The 24,328-nt window shown below is 38.1% G+C and overlaps 1 protein-coding gene across 6 annotated transcripts in view; it reads right to left on the bottom strand.

The window, feature by feature from the left end:
* Positions 1 to 24,328, bottom strand: part of LMLN (leishmanolysin like peptidase) — a 135,052-nt gene that overhangs the window by 52,235 nt on the left and 58,489 nt on the right. For 5 of the 6 annotated variants that reach the window (XM_082458604.1, XM_082458600.1, XM_082458599.1 and 2 more), the window contains 3 exons: positions 23,580 to 23,739; positions 21,334 to 21,464; positions 14,520 to 14,730 (listed from right to left, as the gene is read on the bottom strand). In XM_082458604.1, coding sequence (XP_082314730.1) covers positions 14,520 to 14,730; positions 21,334 to 21,464; positions 23,580 to 23,739 — 502 coding nt within the window. Of the gene's footprint in view, positions 1 to 6,485; positions 10,212 to 14,519; positions 14,731 to 21,333; positions 21,465 to 23,579; positions 23,740 to 24,328 lie in introns of those variants that run through there. The other variant, XM_082458602.1, reaches the window with a different exon arrangement.

The following is a 24,328-nucleotide window of genomic DNA, read 5'->3' as shown; positions in this document are numbered from 1 at the left end:
GAGATAAACCCATGCACCTATGGTCAACTAATCTGTGACAAAGGAGGCAAGCACATACAATGGAGAAAAGACAGTCTCTTCAATAAATGGTGATGGGAAAACTGGACAGCTACATGTAAAAGAATGAAATGAGAACACTCCCTAACACCATACACAAAAATAAACTCAAAATGGATTTGAGACCTAAATGTAAGACGGGACACTATAAAACTCTTACAGGAAAACATAGGAAGAACACTCTTTGACATAAATCACAGCAAGATCTTTTTTGATCCACCTCCTAGAGTAATGGAAATAAAAACAAAAATAAACAAATGGGACCTAATGAAACTTAAAAGCTTTTGCAAAGCAAAGGAAACTACAAAGAAGACGAAAAGACAACCCTCAGAATGGGAGAAAGTATTTGCAAATGAATCAATGGACAAAGGATTAATCTCCAAAATATATAAACAGCTCATGCAGCTCAATATTAAAAAAACAAACAACCCAATCCAAAAATGGGCAGAAGACCTAAATAGACATTTCTCCAAAGAAGACATACAGATGGCCAAGAAGCACATGAAAAGCTGCTCAACATCACTAATTATTAGAGAAATGCAAATCAAAACTACAATGAGGTATCACCTCACACCAGTTAGGATTGGCATCATCAGAAAATCTACAAACAACAAATGCTCAAGAGGGTGTGGAGAAAAGGGAACCCTCTTGCACAGTTGGTGGGAATGCAAATTGATACAGCCAATGTGGAGAACAGTATGGAGGTTCCTTAAAAAACTAAAAATAGGACTACCATATGACCCAGCAATCCCACTACTGGGCATATACCCTGAGAAAACCATAATTCAAAAAGACACATGCACCCCAGTGTTCATTGCAGCACTATTTGCAATAGCCAGGTCATGGAAGCAGCCTAAATGCCCATCGACAGACGAATGGATAAAGAAGATGTGGCACATATATACAATGGAATATTACTCAGCCATAAAAAGGAACTAAATTGGGTCATTTGTAGAGACGTGGATGGATCTAGAGACTGTCATACAGAGTGAAGTAAGTCAGAAAGAGAAAAAGAAATATCGTATATTAACGCATATATGTGGAACCTAGAAAAATAGTACAGATGAACCAGTTTGCAGAGCAGAAATAGAGACACAGATGTAGAGAACAAACGTATGGACACCAAGGGGGGAAAGTGGCGGGTGGGGGGGTGGTGGTGGGATGATTTGGGAGATTGGGATTGACATGTATACACTAATATGTATAAAATGGATAACTAATAAGAAACTGCTGTATAAAAAATAAATAAAAATTAAAAAAATTTTTTAAAAAGAATGTCTCTGTGTATAACTGAGTCACTTTGCTGTACAGCAGAGACCGGCACAACACTGTAAATCAACTACACTTCAATAAAAAAAGATAATAATAAAATATGGAAACAGAATGCAGTGCTAAAACTGGCCTGAAGTCTTACAAAAAGTAATCAGACAAAAAGGCTGAGCATGGGGCAGAGAATACTCTTCTATATAAAAAGAGAATAAAAAGACCTAGCAACCAAGCATGTGAACCTTGCCTCTGAACTGAAATAAAAATGCTGTAAAGACATTCTTGAGACCAGTAGGGATGACACAACTGAATGGCTGTTTATTTCCTTGGATGTGATGTGGTGCTGTAATGGTGTAGAGTGGGGTCTCTCAGCCTCAGCACTTTGGAGATAGGTAATTCTCTCTTCTGGGACTTCAGCAGCATTTCTGGCCCCTGCCCAGTAGGTGTCAGGAGCACCGCACCTGTTCAGGTGCAACAAGCTGAAAAGTCTGAGACGGTTTACAATTAGGAATGAAGGGTTGCATCACATCTTGAATTTACTACAGAAACATCTTCAAATGGTTAAATGGTGAATTTTATGTTATGTGTATTTTTTCTCAATAAAAAATTTAATTTAAGAAAAAAAGAAAACTACAATGAGATACCATTTCACACTGGTCAGAATGGCCATCATGAAAAAGTCTACAAATAACAAATGCTGGAGAGGGTGTGGAGAAAAGGGAACGCTCCTACACTGTTGGTGGGAATGTAAATTGGTGCGGCCACTATGGAAAACAATATGGAGGTTCCTCAGAAAACTAAAAATAGAGTTGCCACGTTATTCAGCAATCCCACTCCTGGGCATACACCCGGAGAAAACTATAATTTGAAAAGATACATGCACCCCAATGTTCATTGCAGCACTGTTTACAGTAGCCAAGACACGGAAGCAACCTAAATGTCCATCGATGGAGGAATGGATAAATAAGATGTGGTATATATATACAATGAAATATTACTCAACCCTAAACAAAGAACAAAATAATGCCACTTGCAGCAACATGGATGGGCCTAGAGATTATCATACTAAGGAAGTAAGTCAGACAGAGAAAGACAAATATATCACTTATATGTGGAATCTAATAAAAAAAATGATACAAATGAACTTATTTGCAAAACAGAAACAGACTCACAGCTCTCGAAATCAAACTTATGGTTACCAAAGGGGAAACATGGGGGGAAGTGATAAATTAGGAAATTGGGATTAACATATACACACTACTATATATAAAATAGATAACTAACAAGGACCTACTGTATGGCACAGGGAACTCTACTCAATATTCTGTAATAACCTATATGGGAAAAGAATCTGAAAAAGAATGGATGGATATATATGACTGATTCACTTTGCTGTACACCTGAAACTAACACAACATTGTAAATCAACTATAACCCAATAAAAATTAAAAAAAAAATAAAGGATTAGAGAAAAAGTGATAGTAATTGAAGACAAGCTTCTACATAACTGACATTCCTAAAGAGTAAAACTGAAAACAGTAAATTAAGGTAAAATTCGAAAAAATTATTTGAAATTTTTAGACTTGGATCTATGGATTGAAAAGGTATACACTGTCTTCCAGGAAAAACAGACCCAGAACAGTCGTCACCAAAACATATCTGTTTACAGAAGCTTAAACCTTTAATACATTCATCCCTCCGTATCCGCAGGAGGATTGGTTCCAGGATCCCCTGCAGATACCACAATCTGTGGAGGCTCAAGTCCTTTATATAAAATGGCAGAATACAGTAGGCCGTCTGCATCTGCAGTTCCGTATCCGCGATTCAACCAACTGGGGATAGAATTTACGCAAATATGGAGGGCCAGGGCCAACTGTGCTCTTCAGATCTCAGACCCTATTCACCTCAGACAATGATGACTTCCCTCCCTTTCAGGACTGGGAACTCAGCGACAGCCACCAAACCTAACAAACGTGCTCCCACTTCCCTCCATGTCCTACTCACAGTGGAAGGTGCGGTGCTCTGCGCCCACCTTCTAACCTCTCAGAGCCTGACTTGATTGGGCATCTGTCTTTTATCTTAAGCCTTTGCTCTCCACTCTTTCTTATCAGCATGCTACATGTATTATCCCATCAATTTCAAGTCTAAACTTTACCGTAAATAATTGCTTAATTGTGCCCCTCCTTCACTGACTCCAGGACAAAGACCATGTCTGTCTGTTTCTTGTGTTCCTGTGGCCCAGCAGAGTGCCTGCCACAGTTGGTGCTAAATACACGTTGAATATAGTAAGTACGCAACAAATACTTCTTCAATGTTCAGTCACTAGATTCAGTATCTCCACTGTGCTAAGTGTCAGAAGGCACTCTCAAGTGCACTTACACCCTGGAGGCAAGTACAGAAGGCAGCCCCTCCCCATCCAGCACTACAAGGTCTGGTCATTCTGCATGCACACGCTTGCTCCCCTGGCCCTTTCTGTTTCCCTCGTCTTTGACTCATTTCTTAGTACCCAATTCTTAGGCCTTCATTCTCCCTTGTATTTAGACTTACCTTCACTATCTGTTCCTTCCTCTGGGCACTAATAAGTTCTGGATCTATGCTTTCGGCTTACTTTTAGCAGCTGAATGCCACACCCGGACCGGTGCCTGCCCTCCCTGGAGCTGACCTGCTGCGGTTCCTCAGCTCAATAGACTCCAGTCTGCTCATTTTCACCACCATGCTCCTGGGCCATAGTGCACGGCAGCCACACCAGGCACTGTCATTCCCGACCTGGAACTGAATGGTGGTATGAAAATTATAAAACAGCAGGAGCGAACTCTAGGGGGAGGGGAGTTTCTGCCAAATTAATAAATTAGTGAGAACTGCTGGCTCCCTTCCTCCAAATCAATCCTTGAGAAATGATGGAGGGGTAAGACCCCCTCACCACCACCCCCAGTTAATAACACCACCAAATAGATATGCATATATACTTCAGAAAACTGGGCTGTTTTGAAATGGTAATGGGGAGACAGGAGGAGGAATGGTCAGAGCCTGGGGTGGAGGGCAGCTGTGAGAGGATAAGTTAGAAGAAAAAAAGGAGGAAAAAAACCCCATCTGAGGAGATCCAGCATGGGGCACACTGCTGGTACCGGGGTTCTGGGGCAAAATCCCAGAGTGGCAAAGCCACAGACTCACCTCAATCAGGCGGAGGACTGATTTGCCTCAGATATTTCCCTTCTTCACTTTTCTCTTCATCACGATGATGCTTATCCCTAAAGGTTATTTAACACCTATATAGCACTTACGGGCTCCCTCTTTACTCCTCTGTCAAACCTATCGTAAGAAATGCAGATTTTACACATTTTATTTACTTAGTAACAAGCATAAAGCTTTACAACTAACCAAATCATTTTAGAACAGTGGCATAACCTGTTTTATCTGACCTCTGTTAAGATTCAAGGCTCTGGGGCTGGTCTGGCAGGCTGTGCTGAGGCACGCGACATTTGCTCTATTCTTTGTAGCTTCCTCGCTCCCACTAAATTTTCAGACCCTCAACCAAATATATCAAAGTCTTCACTATATAAACACTAACGAGCACCCATGTGTGTAAGCACGCGTGAAATCTCTTTCAGTCAACCTGTAGCCTTCTTAAAGTGTCATTAGGAGACCTAATGGGGTGGGGTGAGGGGGAAGCCAGGAGATGTTCAGATATTGTGATTTGAGTATTTTCAAATGAGACAATGTCAGAAAGTTGAGTTACTGTTTCTGTTGAAATTGAAAAAACTGTTAGTGGCACTGAGTGTTAAAATGGCATCGAATCTAAGATATACTAATGTCTATAGGCAGAAAAATACATTTCTATACATATAAAATGAGAATGGGGACTTCCCTGGTGGCGCAGTGGTTTAGAATCCGCCTGCCAATGCAGGGGACACGGGTTCGAGCCCTGGTCTGGGAAGATCCCACATGCCGCAGAGCAACTAAACCCGTGCGCCACAACTACTGAGCCTGCGCTCTAGAACTCGCGAGCCACAACTATTGAGCCCGCGTGCCACAACTACTGAAGCCCACGCGCCTAGAGCCCGTGCTCTGCAACAAGAGAAGCCACCACAATAAGAAGCCCATGCACCACAACAAAGAGTAGCCCCCACTCGCCGCAACTAGAGGAAGACCATGCACAGCAACGAAAACCCAACACAGCCTAAAATAAATAAATTTATTAAAATAAAAAAAAAAAATGAGAATGGTATTGGTCATCTACCAGAACATCAGATGGTGTATTTGGACTTCTATCTCCAAATATGTCCAGTTTATTTCAAACATTAAAGAACAAACTTCTGGCGGAACACTAACAAGCTGATTTAAATAAACCACTCCATTTCAACGTACCTACCAGAGAGTTGTTGACAAAAGACTCATTTATGTATTGATGCCTATTAAATAAGATATATTCTATGAACATACCAAAAGGTAGTATAAACAGGTAACGTATGAGACACAGACGCTTTGTCTTCAGTATACCGTACAAATAATATTGAATTTATTCAACTACTTGAAGTAATTTATTGTACATAGTTTTGGCTACTTACATGAAATATTTAAAATGTTAAAAAATCTAAATATTATCATTAAAATTTCCCACAAAGATCTCAGCTCAGCAAGTAGGTCACAGAGGCTGTGTTCAATCCATTTCACAGTGCTTGGCTCCAGACCACAGGGCAGGATGGCTCTGAGTGCACATGGTGAAGGCATGCCCCAGGTACGTTCTCTCAAACTACAGTCAGTTTATGAGGAAGAATCACGCCCCACACTCCACAGCCACAATTTACTTGCTGCTACCAAATGGAGTGTGGTACTTGAATGCGCAGAGCGGTCCTGCAGTGAGACTCCTGGCCCACAGCACAGAACAAATGGGACAGGAATAACCTCCAGCCAGAGACGGCTGCCCTGAATTGTTTTAGTCGGCTGTCTTTCCTGCTTAACTATTTGAGGAGGGTTATTCCCTGTAGCTTTACATAAGACCTGTCCCTATTCTTTAAGTAGGACAATTTTACTCCAGTTAAAGTAAAAATTGAATTGTGCTTCATCATAAACACCTCATCGTCCCCATATAGAGTGCATGGCTGTGTTTGTATTCCTCATCCAGGTTTAAAAAAATTGATGGTGTTAATTAAGTAAAGACAAGATGCAGATTAGTTTCCATTTTTATTAAAGCTGTGTTTTTTCTAAGTAATATATTACACTTAAAGTTAAATACCATAAATAAAGATCAGTTCTTAAATCTATTTTATTTATTAAAAATGTAAACAAAAAGAAAATAATTCACCACTCCCTCCCCAACCCTGACTAAATGTATCAAAAAAAAAAAAAAGGTCATCCTTTCAGGTAAGTTCTTTCTTCAGAACGAGTAGCACAGACTTTATTAAAATATGTTAGTCCTCTTGGGCTGCAGGGACATGGCACGGATGACTGGTGCCAACTGTGAAACAGGTCTGTGGGGCTGTGACTGAAGTCCACCTCCTCCTGCCAGGACTACTCAAATGCCCTCAGAAACGGGCTCTTCTCTCTCCATTCAGTGTCCAAGGACAAGGACAGCGCTAAGGCACTGAGCACAGGACACTGCGATGAACATGGTGTGTAAGCTGGCATACTCCAGGTGGTGGGTCAGAGCCAGCAGTGACCTAGCAATTCTGCATGAATTAGTCATGCAGAATATTAGACTATCTGAATATTCATGAATATTAGTCACAGAATATTAAAGCTGGAAAGATTCTGAGAAAGCATCTAATTTTACAGATGGTCTCAATCAGTGAGTCTTCTGATATTGAAGCGGATATTGATAAAATTTTATGGAATACTCTGGTATACTTATTTATGTATCTTCCTAAAACTATTTAAACTTCACTAATGTTTCACTTTCAAATACTGATAAACTCTAAACCAACATATTAGGCTGAAACTAATTTTAAGCATAATTTATTACATTTTTAGAATGCCTAGTTGATCTTAACAAAAATAAGTATCCTTAAGAAATAAGTAAGGGAAAAGGATGTTTTTCAGGAGAATACAGAGGGATCTACATTAAGACTACCTAACTGCTTTCCAGTTTCTTTAAAGCTATCAGCTCAAGTCTAGCGACATGGCTTTTGCTTCCTTCCTGTAAATTCTGTTCTTGAAAACCTGAGAGACAAATTCACTTGTTAATTTTGACATTGGGACCTTAATACTATCAAAATGAACCTAAGTCTGAACTGAAAACTGAGGTAGTCAGTTTTTATAAGCACTTGACCCTTTTGAGTCAGAAAGCGACTTCAGTCTACTATCCTCAAATCAGCTATCCCCATTCCCCTTCCCTGCCCCACCTCACTCCCACCATGGCTGCAGTCTGCATGGTCTCTTTCTCAGTGAACTGGTTTTGTGAACATAAAGGGTATTACCTTCCACAGGATATTGAAATTTAGGTCATCTCAAATTCTTCAGTTCAAAACTTAATTCTAGCCTGCTAATTCTGCATTGAAATTTCAGATTTTAAAAATCCTTCTTTTTAGAATATTATTTTAGAATTTTATCATATTATAAGGGACTAAACCATGCCTCTTAAAATTTCTCACAGGTTCAGTGGTCTTCTAAATCTTCACTGAGTATACTATGCAGAATCAGTGATAAGCAACCACTTTCAAGACTTGTTGAAGAGGAAGGAAGACGCCAGCACTGTTAGTTACCCTCAAAAACTCAAGATTTCTTAACATCATACTTTACCAGGTTCTACATTTGTGCAGAGAAAACACTGGGCTACCAGATTCCAAGCTTAACAAATATATATATATAGAAAAAATGTTATCTACAATATTTTCTTCAGAAAGTCATTAGTGCAAATATAATTATATCAATAAAAAATAAAGCAAAAATATATTTCAAGTATAAAAAGCACCATGCTCAGAAACAATACTACCTAAATGGCATTACTGCACAACAGTCAAAATATAATTGAACCTATCACTGTGAGTCTCAATTATATTATGAATCCATATTATTTTTGGTGAAATTCTTTATACAACTTTGCAGGATGATTCATAATCACATTGGGTATATAAGTTTAGATTTTTACAACTTTCTTTAAAAATATACTCTACATTTTTCTCTGACTTTTCATGATTTAAAGTATGCAGAACGTAGGCAGAAACACCATTGGTATTAGATTTTCTTCAGCTGAGGCTGGCTATGCTAGAGACCCCCAGCTTTTCACAATGACAAATACCTCCAATTTAAAATTGTAGGCAAATAAGTATTTTAAATGTATGCATTTTTTAAAAAAAGGTGACTTTCCTCTATGCTGGAGTTGCTGTTTGGCTCCAGTGCCAAATAATAAGTTGGAATTACTCCTTAGTAATTATGCTGTTTGTTCACTTAGCACAAGTTCTTAAACTGAGTGCTCAATAACTGTATGCTGAATTAGAGGGCCAACCAGTGAATGAATGAATGCATGTCCAAGGGCTATGTTTCTAATGTCACAGGACTTCATTAGCTTTAGAGAGAAAAACTGGGCATCATTCATCATTAAAGATTTTCAAATTGGGTTTACTAAGTAGGGTTGGTCAGCTCTAGTACAAGAGCAGAATTGCTTCTGGGGACCAGAATCTATGGGTGACAGAAAGAGTGTCAAATACAAGAGGTAAAGAACATTACCTCCTTTTAAAACAAAGGCAACTTTCTGACTTCTGTGGACTAAGCCATACCCTGTGTGGTAAAGTGGACCCTATTGGATAGGCCCTACACCAAACCTACACTTTCCTATAAACAATTCAGACCATCTTGTTTTGACTTATATCTTTTCTTCTTACACATAAAATAATTTTCAGATAGTCAAATTCTTCTGTAACAATTCCTAAGCCCACTTGAAAATAACTGCATACCTGTCTATACCAGAATTTCTTTTTATCTTCATTGGTCAAAAAGGAAAGTTCTATTTTTGTTGGACTGCAGTTGTCGTAACTATTATCTGAAAAACATACAATTAGGTTTTCTTTTATTTGCATGTCTTCAATGTTTTCACAGGGCAGAGTATTTTTCTCTCTCTGCTTCCCAGTTTTTCAAGTCATTATTAAACTAATGGAGAATACAACTGGAAGCTACTCTCTGAAGATCAATGAGTACAGATACAGCTACCAACACCTAATGGTTCAGCAGGAAACTGCCACACAGCTGGTTTGAAAAGGCTAGCATGGTTAAATCATAAGATTTAGCAAAACATAATTAAAAAAAAAAAAACAATGAGAACAATGACTTAGGTGTACCATATACAGTCATTAAATTCAAAATAGGTATAATAGTGATGTAGAAATCCCAATTTAAGTTATTTTCTGTAAGTCAAAGGACAATTTATACTTTTGAGGACAGGGTCCACAACTTATAACCTTGCAATGATTAGCTGTTCTTTAAATTATTGCAGCAGTGATGAACTTTCCCATTGTTTTAGGTTAATGAAAATGCTGAGGTATGTAATAACTGAAATTTTCACCTATTATCCCATTTTCAAAGGAAAACTTCAAGAAGAGTATTTATCCTGAAAAATAAAGAGACTTGGTGATTTGGAATTCCTCCTCCTTCTCCAAACTTTGAGGCTGTTGGGTTGCTGATGAGGAATGACTGCTGTGAAGCTCTGCTTCAAGATCTGATTGTGGTCAACACTTCCAAGCCAAAGTCAGGAATGCCACTTCTGCCATCTGCATAGGCTGGCACTCGCCCAGATTTTGTGCTTTGTTCAGAGGAACATGACACAAAGGAATGTCTTCAGAATTCACTTTTCCATTCCTAATGCCATACGCACAGAAGAAATCCAGCCAGCAGAGGAAATAGATTGCCTAGCAGAAGCCAAAGGGTAACCACCGGGCTAGAGGAACAGGAACAGAGATCTAGGGTTGAAAACAAAAAATTGACTTTCCATAGACATTTTTGGAAAAAATTATACCAACTAAAATGCCGACAGATGAGTAGAGGTAATTATTAAAAGGTGAAGAAGGACTACCTTGAAGAGTAGAATCAAGAGTGACTTCCTGAAATCCATATATGCATAGTCTTTTTTTATATTTATAGAAAAAGAACAAAATATTTATGTAGGAGAAAAGAAGATGTACCTACCATATCAAGGTACAAAATCAGCACCCAAGAAAAGACAGGGTAGTATCCTGGCAAAGCTAAAGATGCTACACAGGAAAGTAAATGAAATTCTTGGCTATTCTGACATGGGATGCTGGACTCTCTTCTTCTATTCTACCTTGTTCCTTCTAAGTAGGGTGACCGTATAATTTATCATCCCGTATCAGGACATTTTGAGATAAGCATTGAAATAAATTTCTAGTCTCAAGATGGAGCCTCTCCTGCCCATGGTGCCACATCAGCAAATTAAAACTTAGATAACTTTCATGTTTGTGTAAATGCTCCACTTGACCAGAACCACAGAATATCCAGTCAGCCAATCTCCAACCGCCAAGCCAATGTGGGCTCTATACTTATTTCTTTGTTCCTTGATCTTTCTAAATAAGGTTAGATACTTAACCCCGGCCCATCAACCCAAGCTGAGTACTTCTTCCTTGTTTCCTGCTTGTAGCCTTTTTCCCTTATTTTACCGTTCTCTGGACTCCTGAGAGTAGAGACTGCCTGTGTGAAATAAAATTTGCTTTGATCAACTAAATTGTTCTCTTTGATAATTTTAACGCAAGGGAATGCTATTAGTAATCATACCAGGACAATAGGCACGTGGACTGTCCCAGGCAAAACAGGACATATGTTCCCCAATCTCTAAATATCTACCCATCTATCCGTATCACCCCAGGCTTGATTTGGAAACAGCAGAAGATTCTATGAGTTTTTGGCAGTAGGAGTTTAATTTATCTAAGAGTTGTTCTAACAGCTAAAAACTATTTCCCCCAAACAATTCTCAGAATGGAGTACATTTTTTAGCAGTCAAGAGACAGGGTCAACCTGACTTTATTTCAGGATGAGTTGTCCTTTCTACTATTTTGACCAATAGAGAACCAACCAAGCTTCAAGTCTGACTTGCTTAAAAGGTAAGAAAAAAAGGACTGGTTTTTCAGCTATAGAATTAATAAAATGATAATGTTAAGGCACTGGAGCTTGTTCTTCGGAGAACTATACAGTGTGGAATAAGTATTTTAAAAAATTATTTCACTGTATGTAATACAGGTAAACCATGGAGAACTTATATTCTTCCCCAATGGAACCAGCTGGCAATCATTAAATGTTAGAAAAATCAATCCTTCTCAAAGTATGGTACCTGGGTCAACAACATCAGCATCACCTGGGAACTTCTCAGGCTCCAACCCAGATCTTCTGAATCAGAAACTCTGGGGGTGAGTCATAGCAATCTGTGTTTTAACATGATTCTGATGCATGCTAAAGTTTGAGAACTTCTGACCTAGAGCTGCAATGTCCAATATGGCAGCCATTAGCTATATGTGCTATTTAAATTTAAATTAACCAAAATGAGATGAAATATTTAGCTCCTCCGTCACACTAGCCACATTTCACATGTTTAATAGTCACATGTGGCTAATGACTATTGTATGGGACAGTACAGATTATAGAACATTTTCATCACCCCAGAAAGGTCTACTGGATAAGTTCTGGCCTACAGCATCAGGTAGAGTGGTCCTGGCTGGAATAAGGAATAGACCCTGGAGTCACTAATAACACAGGCATATCCCTTTATCTCCCGATTCTCAATTTGGCACAAAGGAAACAGGAGGAGAACTGAACTAACTGTTGTTTATCTACTGTTGGTACTAACATTTAACAAGCTATTAAAATATTAATGGCCGCTCTGGAACATTTGTTGTCCTTCAAAAACACTGCACTTTCTGTGATAGTACTCTTTAAAAAGGAAAGATACAAAGAGTGTGTTTCAAAATGAATCAGAGACGATCAGATCTGGGTTTTGATCTGAACCTCATTAGCTGTGACAGTGAATGTATCACTTAATCTCTTTATACCTTAGTTTTCTCATGTGTAAATGATAACTCCTACCTCATTAGGTTTTGTGATGATTAAATACAATGATATAGACATAAAGCACTCAGCAAAGTGTCTAGCATTTAATAAATAGAAACAAAACAACCTCCACAATCTGAAGAGATCAGAAAATTTAGAAATAAATCTTTCATATTCACTAATGGAAACTATGCCTAAAAGGTATCTATTCCTTTTTTTTTTTCTAAAAGACATCTATTCTTGTAATATTTTATACATTTTTCAAAACTGTGGTAGTGATTCAGAGGTTACAATCCTTTTTTGAGCATGCTTCCTCATAGAATTGGTTAACAGGGGAAGAAATCACAACACAGTACCACAGTATCAGAAGGGTGACTACAAAGAGGGAGCTGGATAAGAAGTCAAGTCTAGGGCGCAGGTTGGTGGAGGGGGTGGGGTCATTTGCAATCTCTACTCCCCACCTCCTTTCAACAGATTCACTTGTCTTTGCCATGCACCAAGGACAGGAACTAATCACTTCACAGCTCCTTGAACTAGTCTGGCTTTCTCCTCATTTCTACACATTTTTTTACTGTACTCCTAAGATCCTTACCCCTGAACCAGCTGGAGTAACTCTCTCTTTAACTCAACTCTAACTGCTAATGGCTCAATCGATGCTCATCTCTTGGACATTGAAATGATGATATTTCTTATAGTTAACTCTGAGATTAGGCCTGAGGATGGGAACTCCATCAGAACCACCTATTTGTAGACTAGCAGCCCTTTAATTCTAGCCAAAGCAATTTAACAATAACAATAAAATCAAGTCATCCTATCACTTCATATGAAAGTTAACTAAGAATATTTAACACTACATTTATTATATACCATATCAAAAGGACCTAAGATCTTTTAATTCATTGTGCATTACTATTATAACTGCAGAAAACTCAGCTGGCTCACAGGAGTTAAGTGAAAAGAGTTAGCACAGCAGGCCTGAGATGGCCATCATTTGAAAGTCCTGTTTGCAAGGACGGCCTTTAGCTGGTGTCTGGGAAGTGGTTTCTTCCAGACTTCACCCACTGTCCCCTTTCCCTCTGCTGATTCTGCTTTGTATCTTTTTGCTTTAACAAAGCTTAGCCATAAGTACAACGAGAGGTTGAGTCCTTTGAGTCCTAGAGAGTCATGAAATCTGGGGGTGGTCTTAGGCACCCCTAACACAAGTATTAATCTCCCCAAATTCACCCTCTACTTATAGCCCATGTCTTGATAAAGGCCCCAGAATGTGGGAAAGAAAGGGAGTTAAATTTTAGAGGTGAAGAAACTTTGAGCTATAAAGTGAACATAGCCCTCTGTTTTCAACCAGACCATGGAGCAAGCAAAGGGCTATACAGTTCCATTTAAAAAATACCTCCAGTTGAGAAAATGAAACATGGCCTACTCCAAAATATCAAACTGTCATAAAATCTCATAGGTCATTTAATTAAAATATCATAGACCGTAGGTCAAAGCTTTCATTGAGAGTTCATGAGTTCTGCTTTTAAAACTCTTAGAAATGGGTCATCAGCCTCAGTTTGCACATCTTCATCAACAGGGAATGCACTCTTCTCAAGAGAGTCCCTTCTTTCCTCTCCTGTTTCTAAAGGATTTTACTGGAATCTGTCTCCCTACAACTTTAATTCATTGTTCTCAGTGCTACTCTCTGGAGTCTCACAGAATGAGTAATATATCTCTCAGTGAAAACCACTGTCTTTGCCAGCCTGTCTTTCTATCTCACTGTGTATATTTGCATCTCTCTGCACCTTTCTCTTCTCTGTGGGCATGTCAATCCCTTCTTTGAGCACCTTTTCCAGTGACTTTCCCACTCTTTCACCTCACCTAGTTATAATATAACTAAAATATATTTAATTGCTTTTTGTATTCATGAACAGAATTTTTACTCTTACTTTCAAAATGAATGGCTGAAACATTAACTTTTTGTAACCTTCAATGAATGTTTCTGTGCAAGTCAGAGGTTCTTCACATATAGAAAGTTTCCTCACCCTCACTCTTACTGAAGAGAGGTGTCTAGTCTACCTACCTTCAATTTCTAACCATGGAGGGAAGGCGATCTTCCCATAAAACTGCAATTAGAAGAGAAGACGCGCAACCTGTTTTAGAGCTTCCTTGCAGGGAATTTTCAACATCTTGTAAGAAAAGTCCTTCTCTGTACTCCAACCACAGAGACTACTCACCTAGGGGTAGAGCTCGGGTCAAGTTAGTAGTTGGAGGATCTGTTTCTGGGGGACAGAGCTCACAGAAGTCCCAACATGATGGGCAGAGCAAGTTTCCATCGTGAATCCAGCCGTTCATCTGAATACTGACGGGGAGGACCTGCCCGGCCCGACTACACAAATATGAAGTATCCTGAACCCAAACCTTCAGACCTTGTGGAGAACAAGAAACCTTCAAAAAGTGAAAAAAAAAAAAAAAAATCAGATCAGTAAGATTCTAGTATGTGAGCCTTCTCCCTCAACTGTAGGAAAATATGGCAGAATTTACTAAAAATGCTGGCTATAAAAGACAGTTTGGAATGTGGGCATATTTTAATCTCATATAAAGAGGGTTAAGTTATTCATGTTCTAAAAGAATTTCACTCTGTGGTAGTAGTTCTTAGACTTTTTGTCTAGAATATTTTAAAAAATCTAATGAAAGCTATGGACACTTCCTGAAAAAAACAAGGTAACATACAGCTTTACATACAATTTGGATTCACAGACCCCTGAAGCCAAGTTATCAATAATAAATTTTTGTAGATTCTAGTATCCTCCTATAATTCAGGTTAAATGTCTGTCAAAGAGCCATGAATCACGTCACTTTTTCTACAAGTTGCTAAATTTTGTAACTCAAATTTTTTTAGTTGTTTTAAATTATAAAAATAGGGCTTCCCTGGTGGCACAGTGGTTGAGAATCCGCCTGCCAATGCAGGGGACACGGGTTCGAGCCCTGGTCTGGGAAGATCCCACATGCCGCGGAGCAACTGGGCCCGTGAGCCACAACTACTGAGCCTGCGCGTCTGGAGCCTGTGCTCCGCAACAAGAGAGGCCGCGATAGTGAGAGGCCCGTGCACCGCGATGAAGAGTGGCCCCCACTTGCCACAACTAGAGAAAGCCCTCACACAGAAGCGAAGACCCAACACAGCCAAAAATAAATAAATTAATTAATTAGTTAAAAAAAAATATGTACTTAAAAAAAAATTAAAAAAAAAAATAGGGCTTCCCTGGTGGCGCAGTGGTTAAGAATCTGCCTGCCAATGCAGGGGACACAGGTTTGAGTCGTGGTCCGGGAAGATCCCACATGCCGTGGACCAACTAAGCCTGCGCGCCACAACTACTGAGCCTGTGCTCTAGAGCCCACGAGCCACAACTACTGAAGCCCGCGTGCCTAGAGTCCGTGCTCTGCAACAAGAGAAGCCACCACAATGAGAAGCCCATGGACCGCAATGAAGAGTAGCCCCCGCTCTCTGCAACTAGAAAAAGCCCATGCGCAGCAACGAAGACCCAACGCAGCCAAACATAAATAAAATAAATTATAAAAACAATATATGCTCACTGTAAAAAAAAAAGCACACTGTATAGAAATGACATAGTAAAAGTTTGTTATTCATTATCCCTATCCCAGATCCTCTGCTCAGAGATGAAAATGGTCACAGTGATTTTATACAACTGGTAACATCTTTAAAGGCAGGATTCATATCTCAAATACAAGGGGTAACTGATGAAATCAATTTTAAAAAACAAACATATTAAAGCTAACTATAAAAAGTTTATAATGACTGTGTCGTCTTCAAAGTTGTTTTCTTTTCTTTTTTTTTTTAAGGAATTCCTTTATTTTTATTATTTATTTATTTTTAGCTGTGTTGGGTCTTCGTTTCTGTGCAAGGGCTTTCTCTAGTTGCGGCAAGCAGGGGCCGCTCTTCATCGCGGTGCGCGGGCCTCTCTCTATCACGGCCTCTGTTGTTGCGGAGCACAGGCTCCAGACGTGCAGAGCTCAGTAGTTGTGGCTCACGGATCTAGTTGCTCCGCGGCATGTGGGATCTTCCCAGAGCAGGGCTCGAACCTGCGTCCCCTGCATTGGCAAGCTGACGCTCAACCACTGCGCCACCAGGGAAGCCTTGTTTTCTTTTTTTAAATAAATTTTATTTATTTATGTATTCATTCATTCATTCTGGCTGCGTTGGGTCCTCACTGCTGCGCACGGGCTTTCTCTAGTTGCTGAGAATGGAGGCCACTCCTTATCGCGGTGCACAGGCTTCTCATTGTACTAGCCGCTCCCATTGTGGAACGCGGGCTCCAGGTATGCAGGCCTCAGTAGCTGTGGCATGCAGGCTCAGCAGTTGTGGCTCGTGGGCTCCAGAGCGCAGGCTCAGCAGCTGTGGCGCATGGGCTTAGCCACTCCGTGGCATGTGGGATCCTCCCAGACCAGGGCTTGAACTCTCATCCCCTGCATTGGCAGGTGGACTCCCAACCACTGTGCCACCATGGAAGCCCTCAAAGTTGTTTTCTAAAAAGACTTAACATTATGCTACTTCACCTTAAATATTTCTGGAACTTCTCTCCTGGAACTATCTTCTAAGAAATTGCATGGTTCTGAGTATGTTTGATGGTGGCAAATTTTTACTTTGCAAGTAGATGTAATTTTTGGAAATACCCAAAACTTGCCCAGATCCAAGTCTGGTAAAGGCAGTTGACTAAACTGGTTAAGACTAGGTCAACATAGGTATGATGTAAAATACTGAAATTGACTTCTTAGATGGCTATTAAACTATCTCTAAAAGCAATTTAAAAAAGAGTTCCAAAAGTGCTTTTCAACAATGGAGTCATTTTAAAAACAACTCTTTTCATCAATTAAGTTTAAATATAACATTCATTTGGAAATTTAAGTTATAATAAGCTATCAAGAAAATAAACAACAAAGTGTAAACTCTTCTATAAGTCTGTCATTCAATGACCCACACCCAGTAAGCATCACCACAGCTGCAATGCAATGTAATCATTCTTTTAAGTGAGAATTGACTGGGTATTGTGCTTGGTGCTGAAAAGGATACCAAAGAAGTCCATGACACAGTACCTGACCTCTAGCAGCTTTAATTGAGGAGAGAAGGGTAGGATATACAAATTTCCCCCCAAAATTAACAGTGTCAGACTGTTTTATGATAAAGAGGCAATAAATGATAGGAAAAAGAACAACAAAGATTAGAAAGTTCCATGGAAGAAAGCATTTATAGTCTAAAGATGTGCACAGGGTTTGCATCACAGTGAGGGAGACATGTTGTAAGCTGGTGGGCTGTGTCAGAGTCCAAGTGGGTGAGGAGGGTAACTGCGTAGGGGTGGATGAAGATGGAAAGGATGTGGACAGATCAAATAACAAGCATATTAAACACAAAGAGAACCAGATTTCTCACTGCTTGAAAGAAGAGTTACAAATATGGGAAGGGAGAAAACTAAAATGAATTATTTGGTGTTAAACTGGAATCAAAGATACTGGTACAAACTCATGGTTACATATACGCACATGTACAAGTATATATAAAATTACATACACACATATATTTCCTAGCTCTGTTCACCAAGAAGGCCTGGGGAGCAGCTGTATCCCAAGAGCAATGAACAATACATCTAGCACCCAGACTTTATTTTTTATCTTTATTTTTAAAATAAATTTATTTATTTATTTTTGGCTGCGTTGGGTCTTTGTTGCTGTGCACAGTCTGTCTCTAGATGCGGCAAGTGGGGGCTACTCTTTGTTGTGATGTGTGGGCTTCTCGTTGAGGTGGCTTCTCTTGTTGCAGAGCACGGGATCTAGGTGTGCGGGCTTCAGTAGTTGTGGCATGCAGGCTCAGTAGTTGTGGCTCACGGGCTCTAGAGCGCAGGCTCAGTGGTTGTGGCACACGGGCTCAGTTGCTCTGCAGCATGTGGGGTCTTCCTGGACCACGGCTCAAACCCCTGTCCCCTGCATTGGCAGGCAGATTCTTAACCACTGTGCCACCAGGGAAGTCCCTAGCACCCAGACTTTAGTCTCTAAATACCTCACTCCACTAAAAGAAACAAGAGCTCCTTGGAGAAATGATTAATTCCAGGGCTGGGGCAAAGAAAGTGAAGATGAGCCTAGAATATCTTGTGCTAGAAAGTAAGGAAATAGTTTAAAAGATAGGACAGCCAAAAGGACACAGGAACCAACATGAAGGGCTCCCTCCCTCTGGCTAAATCTGGGGCAACTTAAATATCCAAATAAATAATGATAGTAATGGTAATACCCACTGAATAAAATGCAATCTGTGAGTCAATACAGATTTAAATGCATAAATTAATAAAATGAAAGTATGATAAGAAATGTTATTGATATAGTACTTTTCCCCCCAAATACTTACTAATTAAAAAGGGAATTAATTAAAAGAGAAAAACAGTAACTTGACAGTGGAGAAGCCTGGTAGATACCAGCAAGGTAACATGACCAGCAAAGGGACAAATCAAGAGTGCACCACCAGGGACTTCCCTGGTGGTCCAGGGGTTAAGAATTGTCTTGCAATGCAGGGGATGCTGGTTTGATCCCTAGCTGGGGAACTGGGATCCCACATGCAATGGGGCAACTAAGCCCCTGCACCACAACTAGAGAGCCCACATGCCGCAACTAATGAGCCTGCACACCACAACTAGAGAGAAGCCCGCACACTGCAATGAAAGGTCCTGCGTGCCACAACTAAGACCTGACGCAGCCAAAAAAAATAAATAAAAAAAAAAGTGTACCACCAAAAAAACACAAGCATCACTTCTGTGATATTACTGCCCAAAACATATTACATGAATTTAATCATGAGGAAACATCAGACAAACCCAAATGGAGACACATCATAGATAAGAACTGGCTTGTAATCTTTAAAAGTGTCAAGGTTATGAAAGTCAAGAAAAGACTGAGGAACTGTTCCAGATTGAAGGAGACCAGAGATGTGACAACTACTCAATATGTGGTATCAGTGCAGATCCTATTACTACAAGGACATTATTGGGACAATCGGCAAAACTTGAACGGGGTCCAAGAATTAGATGTATCAGTGTTATTTCCTGATTTTTTTGGTAGTACTGTGGTCATATAGGAGGATGTCCTTGTTTATAAGGAATACACATTAAAGTATTTAGGGGTGAAGGGACAGACTGTCAGCAATTTGCACTTAAATGACCCATATTTTTGTACCATTCTTGCAAATTCTCTGTCAAAATAAGTAAAACAAAGAACAACAGAAAACAAAACAGCTAATCCATATGCTAATTGTTTGGAAATCATGCACATTTCCCCATATAAATGGTTTTGAGTATTAAATTAGCAAAATTAACTGACAACACTAGGTACTACAGGGAAGCCAAGTACGTTCAGTCTTTGTAGATGGTATTACAAATCTACGTAATCCCTTTGTGGTGGTGGTGGTGGTGTAGAGAAGACATTAAAACAGGCTGGAAAGGTTATCCTCCTATTATAGTTCACACTGTTCCAGCTTTATCCCCTTTATCCTAATAGTCTCACTTATGTGAATTTATTTTAAAAAATTGATTTTAAAAAGGTAAAGCATGTAAATATAGTTACGAAAGCATTTTTATATAGTGAAAAGTGAAAATTAATTCAATATCTCACAGGAAAATGACTTCCCTAATTATGATACTTTAAAATGATGCAATGTTCTACAGCTATGAACAGTAAGTATTATTATTGGGAGAACTTGGAAAAGGTATCTTGGTCTGTATAAAAAGTACTAAGTAAAGTCACTGAAACAAAATTATGTATTCTGATTACAACTAGATCAAAACTATGTATTTAAGCAATACATAATCTTTAATAGAATGAATTCATCAGAAAATGGTTGCTGGATTATAGTTGTCAGATTATAGGATTATAGCTGGAAAGTGTTTATTTTTAATTGTCTTTTATAAGGTTTCAAAGGTAATTTTACATGAATTGTATGGTGTGTGAATTATACCTCAATAAAGCAGTTACCAAAAAAAAGAGTTAATTTTAAAGAAACTTTAAAAATAATAAGTTAAATTGTCAGCTACATTAGTCCATTTAGCTCTTGTAGGTGAAATACACAACAAATTCTTATGTTTCAGTTTTCAGGATCACACTCTCCTCCCTGATGTCCGTTAGTAGGGTATGGAATATTCATCAGGTTTGATGCTCCTAAGTTACAGAATGCCTGTATCTTAGTAAGTTCTATGGTGATGCAGTCATTTAATATCAGACATGCAAATAATAAATTAAGAAAATAGTAGTTTGCTCTCTTTGGATTTCTAATTTCAAAGGAAAAAAATCTACTATTAATCAGTAGTTGATTTATTAATTCTTAAATCCATGCTTTCTTCAGATTTTACAAAATAAATTATAGTTTTTTTCCATTACAAAGTAGTTTTAAAGAACAAAATTACAGAACTTCCCTGGTGGCACAGTGGTTAAGAATCCGCCTGCAATGCAGGGGACACGGGTTTGATCCCTGGTCCAGGAAGATCCCACATGCCGTGGAGCAACTAAGCCTGTGCACCACAACTACTGAGTCTGTGCTCTAGAGCCCGTGAGCCACAACTACCGAGCCTGTGTGCCACAACTACTGAAGCCCACTTTGCAACAAGGAGAAGCCACCGCAATAAGAAGCCCACGAGCAGCAGTGAAGACCCAACGCAACCAAAAATAAATAAATAAATTAATTAATTTAAAAAAGGAACAAAATTACATGTTTCCTAATATTTCCTTAGGATCTATGCCCAGAAGCAAAATTATTATAAAACTTGCTGATATATAGCAACTATATATAATTTTTAAACAGACAGAGAAAGGCAATTTCTCTCAAAGAAATGACAATATTTTGACAAAACACAAATATCCAAACTAATATTTATAATAAATAAGTTAAAGTATTAATCAGTAGAAATAAAAGATATAAAATGAATTTGAAAATATAAAAACCATATAATGAGATACAATTATGTAATATTTGGTACAGTTATTAACAATCATATGGTTTACCTGATAGCATCCACTCCCCCAGTCCGGGTAACTCAGCTTCCTTTCACACTTTTCCATGACAAATGCTGATTTCTGAATTAGACAAACTGAATGAGGTCCATACTTTTCAGCACCATAGTTTTTAAAAAGGTCTGAAGCAAACCAGAAAAGTTTTCTTTATTAAAAATTGACTTTGGGCTCAAAGAATAAGAAATTGAAGTATTCCACTCTTATAATTAAAAGTTGCTTTAAAAATCAAACATGTTTCATGGAAATTTTCAATTAAAAAAAATCAAGAGAGAGGGTTCCAAACTCAAACTGGATTCTCAATAAAGCAATTAGTAGGAGAATTATTATATTAGAAGCAAGAGATAAAATTGGGCCTAAAGCAACTAAGTTAAATATATAGAGGAAATGGCACTAAGAATCACCTTCAATGGTGTCCTAAATAGGAGTCACTTCCCAAGTGACCCATGATAGGATAAGGCCAAGTGATTTATATAATGAAGATTTTTTTGGAGTGCTGCAACTTTTGCAAGAAGTTCTTGTATTTTCAACTTATGCCATCTCCTGGAAGTCAATAAATGACAGGTTGAACTAGTCTTAGACTAAGCACAAATCTGCAGAGGTATGGGGCAGACTAAATGACCCCTAACTAGCTAATGGACAAAGGAATGAAGTCCCTAAAGCCTAGGAATAAAAAAAAAAAAAAAAAAAGCCTAGGAATAATTTTCTCTCTTTACACTTAATACAAGTTTCACCTTTTGAAAGCAGAGTTCAATTAGCCCATTTTGAAATATTATAAAGATAAAAATTTTATGTCAGTTTAAAAAAATCTTAATTGTATAAGCTAAGAAAGAAAATGTAAAACAATAAAACAGAACTTTATATTTCTTTATTTATGAATATTTCAAAGTCTTCAAAACACATAGTGATCATTGCCAAAAAAAAGAAAAGAGGGGTCAGGCCAACCCTCAGGCCAAATCCTGAGAAATACCTGTTTTTATAAAGAAATTTTTATTGGAACACAGCTATACTCATTCACTTACATATTATCTGTAACTGCTTTCACACTTAACAGCAGAGCTGAAAAGTTGCAACAGAGACTGCATGACCCATAAAGCTTAAAATATTGACTATCTTGCTTTTTATAATAAATATTTGCCAACTCCAGCTCTAAAATATTAAAATGTGACACTATATCTTTGGCAAACCCGTAATTGACAAATATGTGCATTTCTTTTGCTGTAACATGCAACTGTTGCGTAGTTATGTCATTAGACATTTATTAAGTAGGTAAGTGATGGGAAAAAATGACTGTACAAATCCAGTTACATCTGCCAGGTTTAAGAATAAAAGGAAAAAAATTATGGAAATTTTAATTTTAAATGATTTAGTCTGAAATAAAGTATAGAATGGGGGCGGGGAGGAAAGGACCAGGTTAAAAATTTTGATGACCACAGGCAGAAAAACTACTTATTGCTCTTGATTAACAAATCAGATGTGAGAACATTTTGTTTACAAAGGTGGTTAGTATGAGCTATAACTACTATTGCTGAATATCCAATTGCCATACTGTTTATTTCCTTGATGACCTGTTCATTTAAATATACTAAATGGGAATAAATAAGATGGCAATACATCTTACTAGCCATGGGACAATAGTATTATTCTGATATCTGGAGAATGACACGTTATGTCTAAATTACATAAAATGCACACTCCTCAGGAGAGGAAAGAATAGAATACCTAATACGATTTAATAAAAAGAGTTCTGCATTGGAGGATCTCGCACAGACATCAATTAAATGTATTACTTAGTAGCTCTTCCTTCATCTGTGAAATTCGATAATATCTTCTCTATGTCTCTTGTCAGGTTTTTAGAAGAACAAAATGAAATGATAAAAGTGAAATTGTTTTGCAAATGAAGTGTCATGCAAATATAAGGTATTACTAAACGGTAGTGTGTGTACACACATGTGCAAGTGTATCTAATAGCTAACAATCCTTTCTATGTGTCGTAATTCTAAGCACTTACTGTATTAATTCATTTAATTCTCACAACTCTATGAGACAGGTATTATCTCTTTTGTACAGAGGAGAAAACTGAGGCGCAGAGAAGTTACTTTGAACAGGTGGATAGCAGTGGAACCACAACATAAACTCAGACAATCTGGCTCCAGGGTCTGTATCCTTAACCACTATTTTGTATTGCTGATATATACTTTTAATATGTATATAACATTTAATTTCACTAAACTACTAACCTGGTTGATTTTCCAATACTCTACAATCTGAGCTGCGCTGATATTCACCACTTAAATGCCAACTGAATTCCTGACTGAAAGGGCAGTAGTCAGCAATTTCTACTGAACCACCGTAATAAGGCAGATCTTCTGCAGGTACTCCACTGAGTTCATCGAAGTACTACAAAGAAAAAAATATTAGGAAGGCAGGAGAGTAAGAAACATTCTACATAATCAAAACAAAGCCCACAGGCAATTTATAGCAACCAATTAATGCTGTATAACACAAAGAAGATATTAATCTATTTTTTTCATACATAGTACAACACAAAGATAGTAATATACTACCTGAGGGGTATTTTGAGGTTGTTGTAGTTTTAGAAATAAGCAAGGTAAGTAAATTAGTCTGTTTTTTATTAGATGACAAATTTGACTAATGTTTTAAAAGGATGAATAGGAAGAGTTTTAAGAGCTGACAAAACACAAAACTAATGCATAGAATTAAGATGTTTTAAATTTAATGTACTTCAAGTGTTTTTAGGAGAATTAATTTATATGTTGTTTTGACAAACTTGAAAAAACCATAAGAAAATGAATGAGATCATATATATAAAATATTTTGAACACCAAAGGAACAAGGTACCAGATAAATTTTAAAGATTTCACATTTTAAATTATATTACTAAGAGAAGAAATATATAGTCGCCATCTTCTGGTGTCTAAAGCACTCAGTGTGGTCATAAACATATGTAGGAAGCTCAAAATTTAGC

Source organism: Balaenoptera physalus (genome assembly GCF_965194825.1).
Source record: "Balaenoptera physalus genome assembly, chromosome: 4".
In the NCBI taxonomy this organism is placed as follows: domain Eukaryota; kingdom Metazoa; phylum Chordata; class Mammalia; order Artiodactyla; family Balaenopteridae; genus Balaenoptera; species Balaenoptera physalus.
This window is presented reverse-complemented; position numbering and strand designations above follow the sequence as displayed.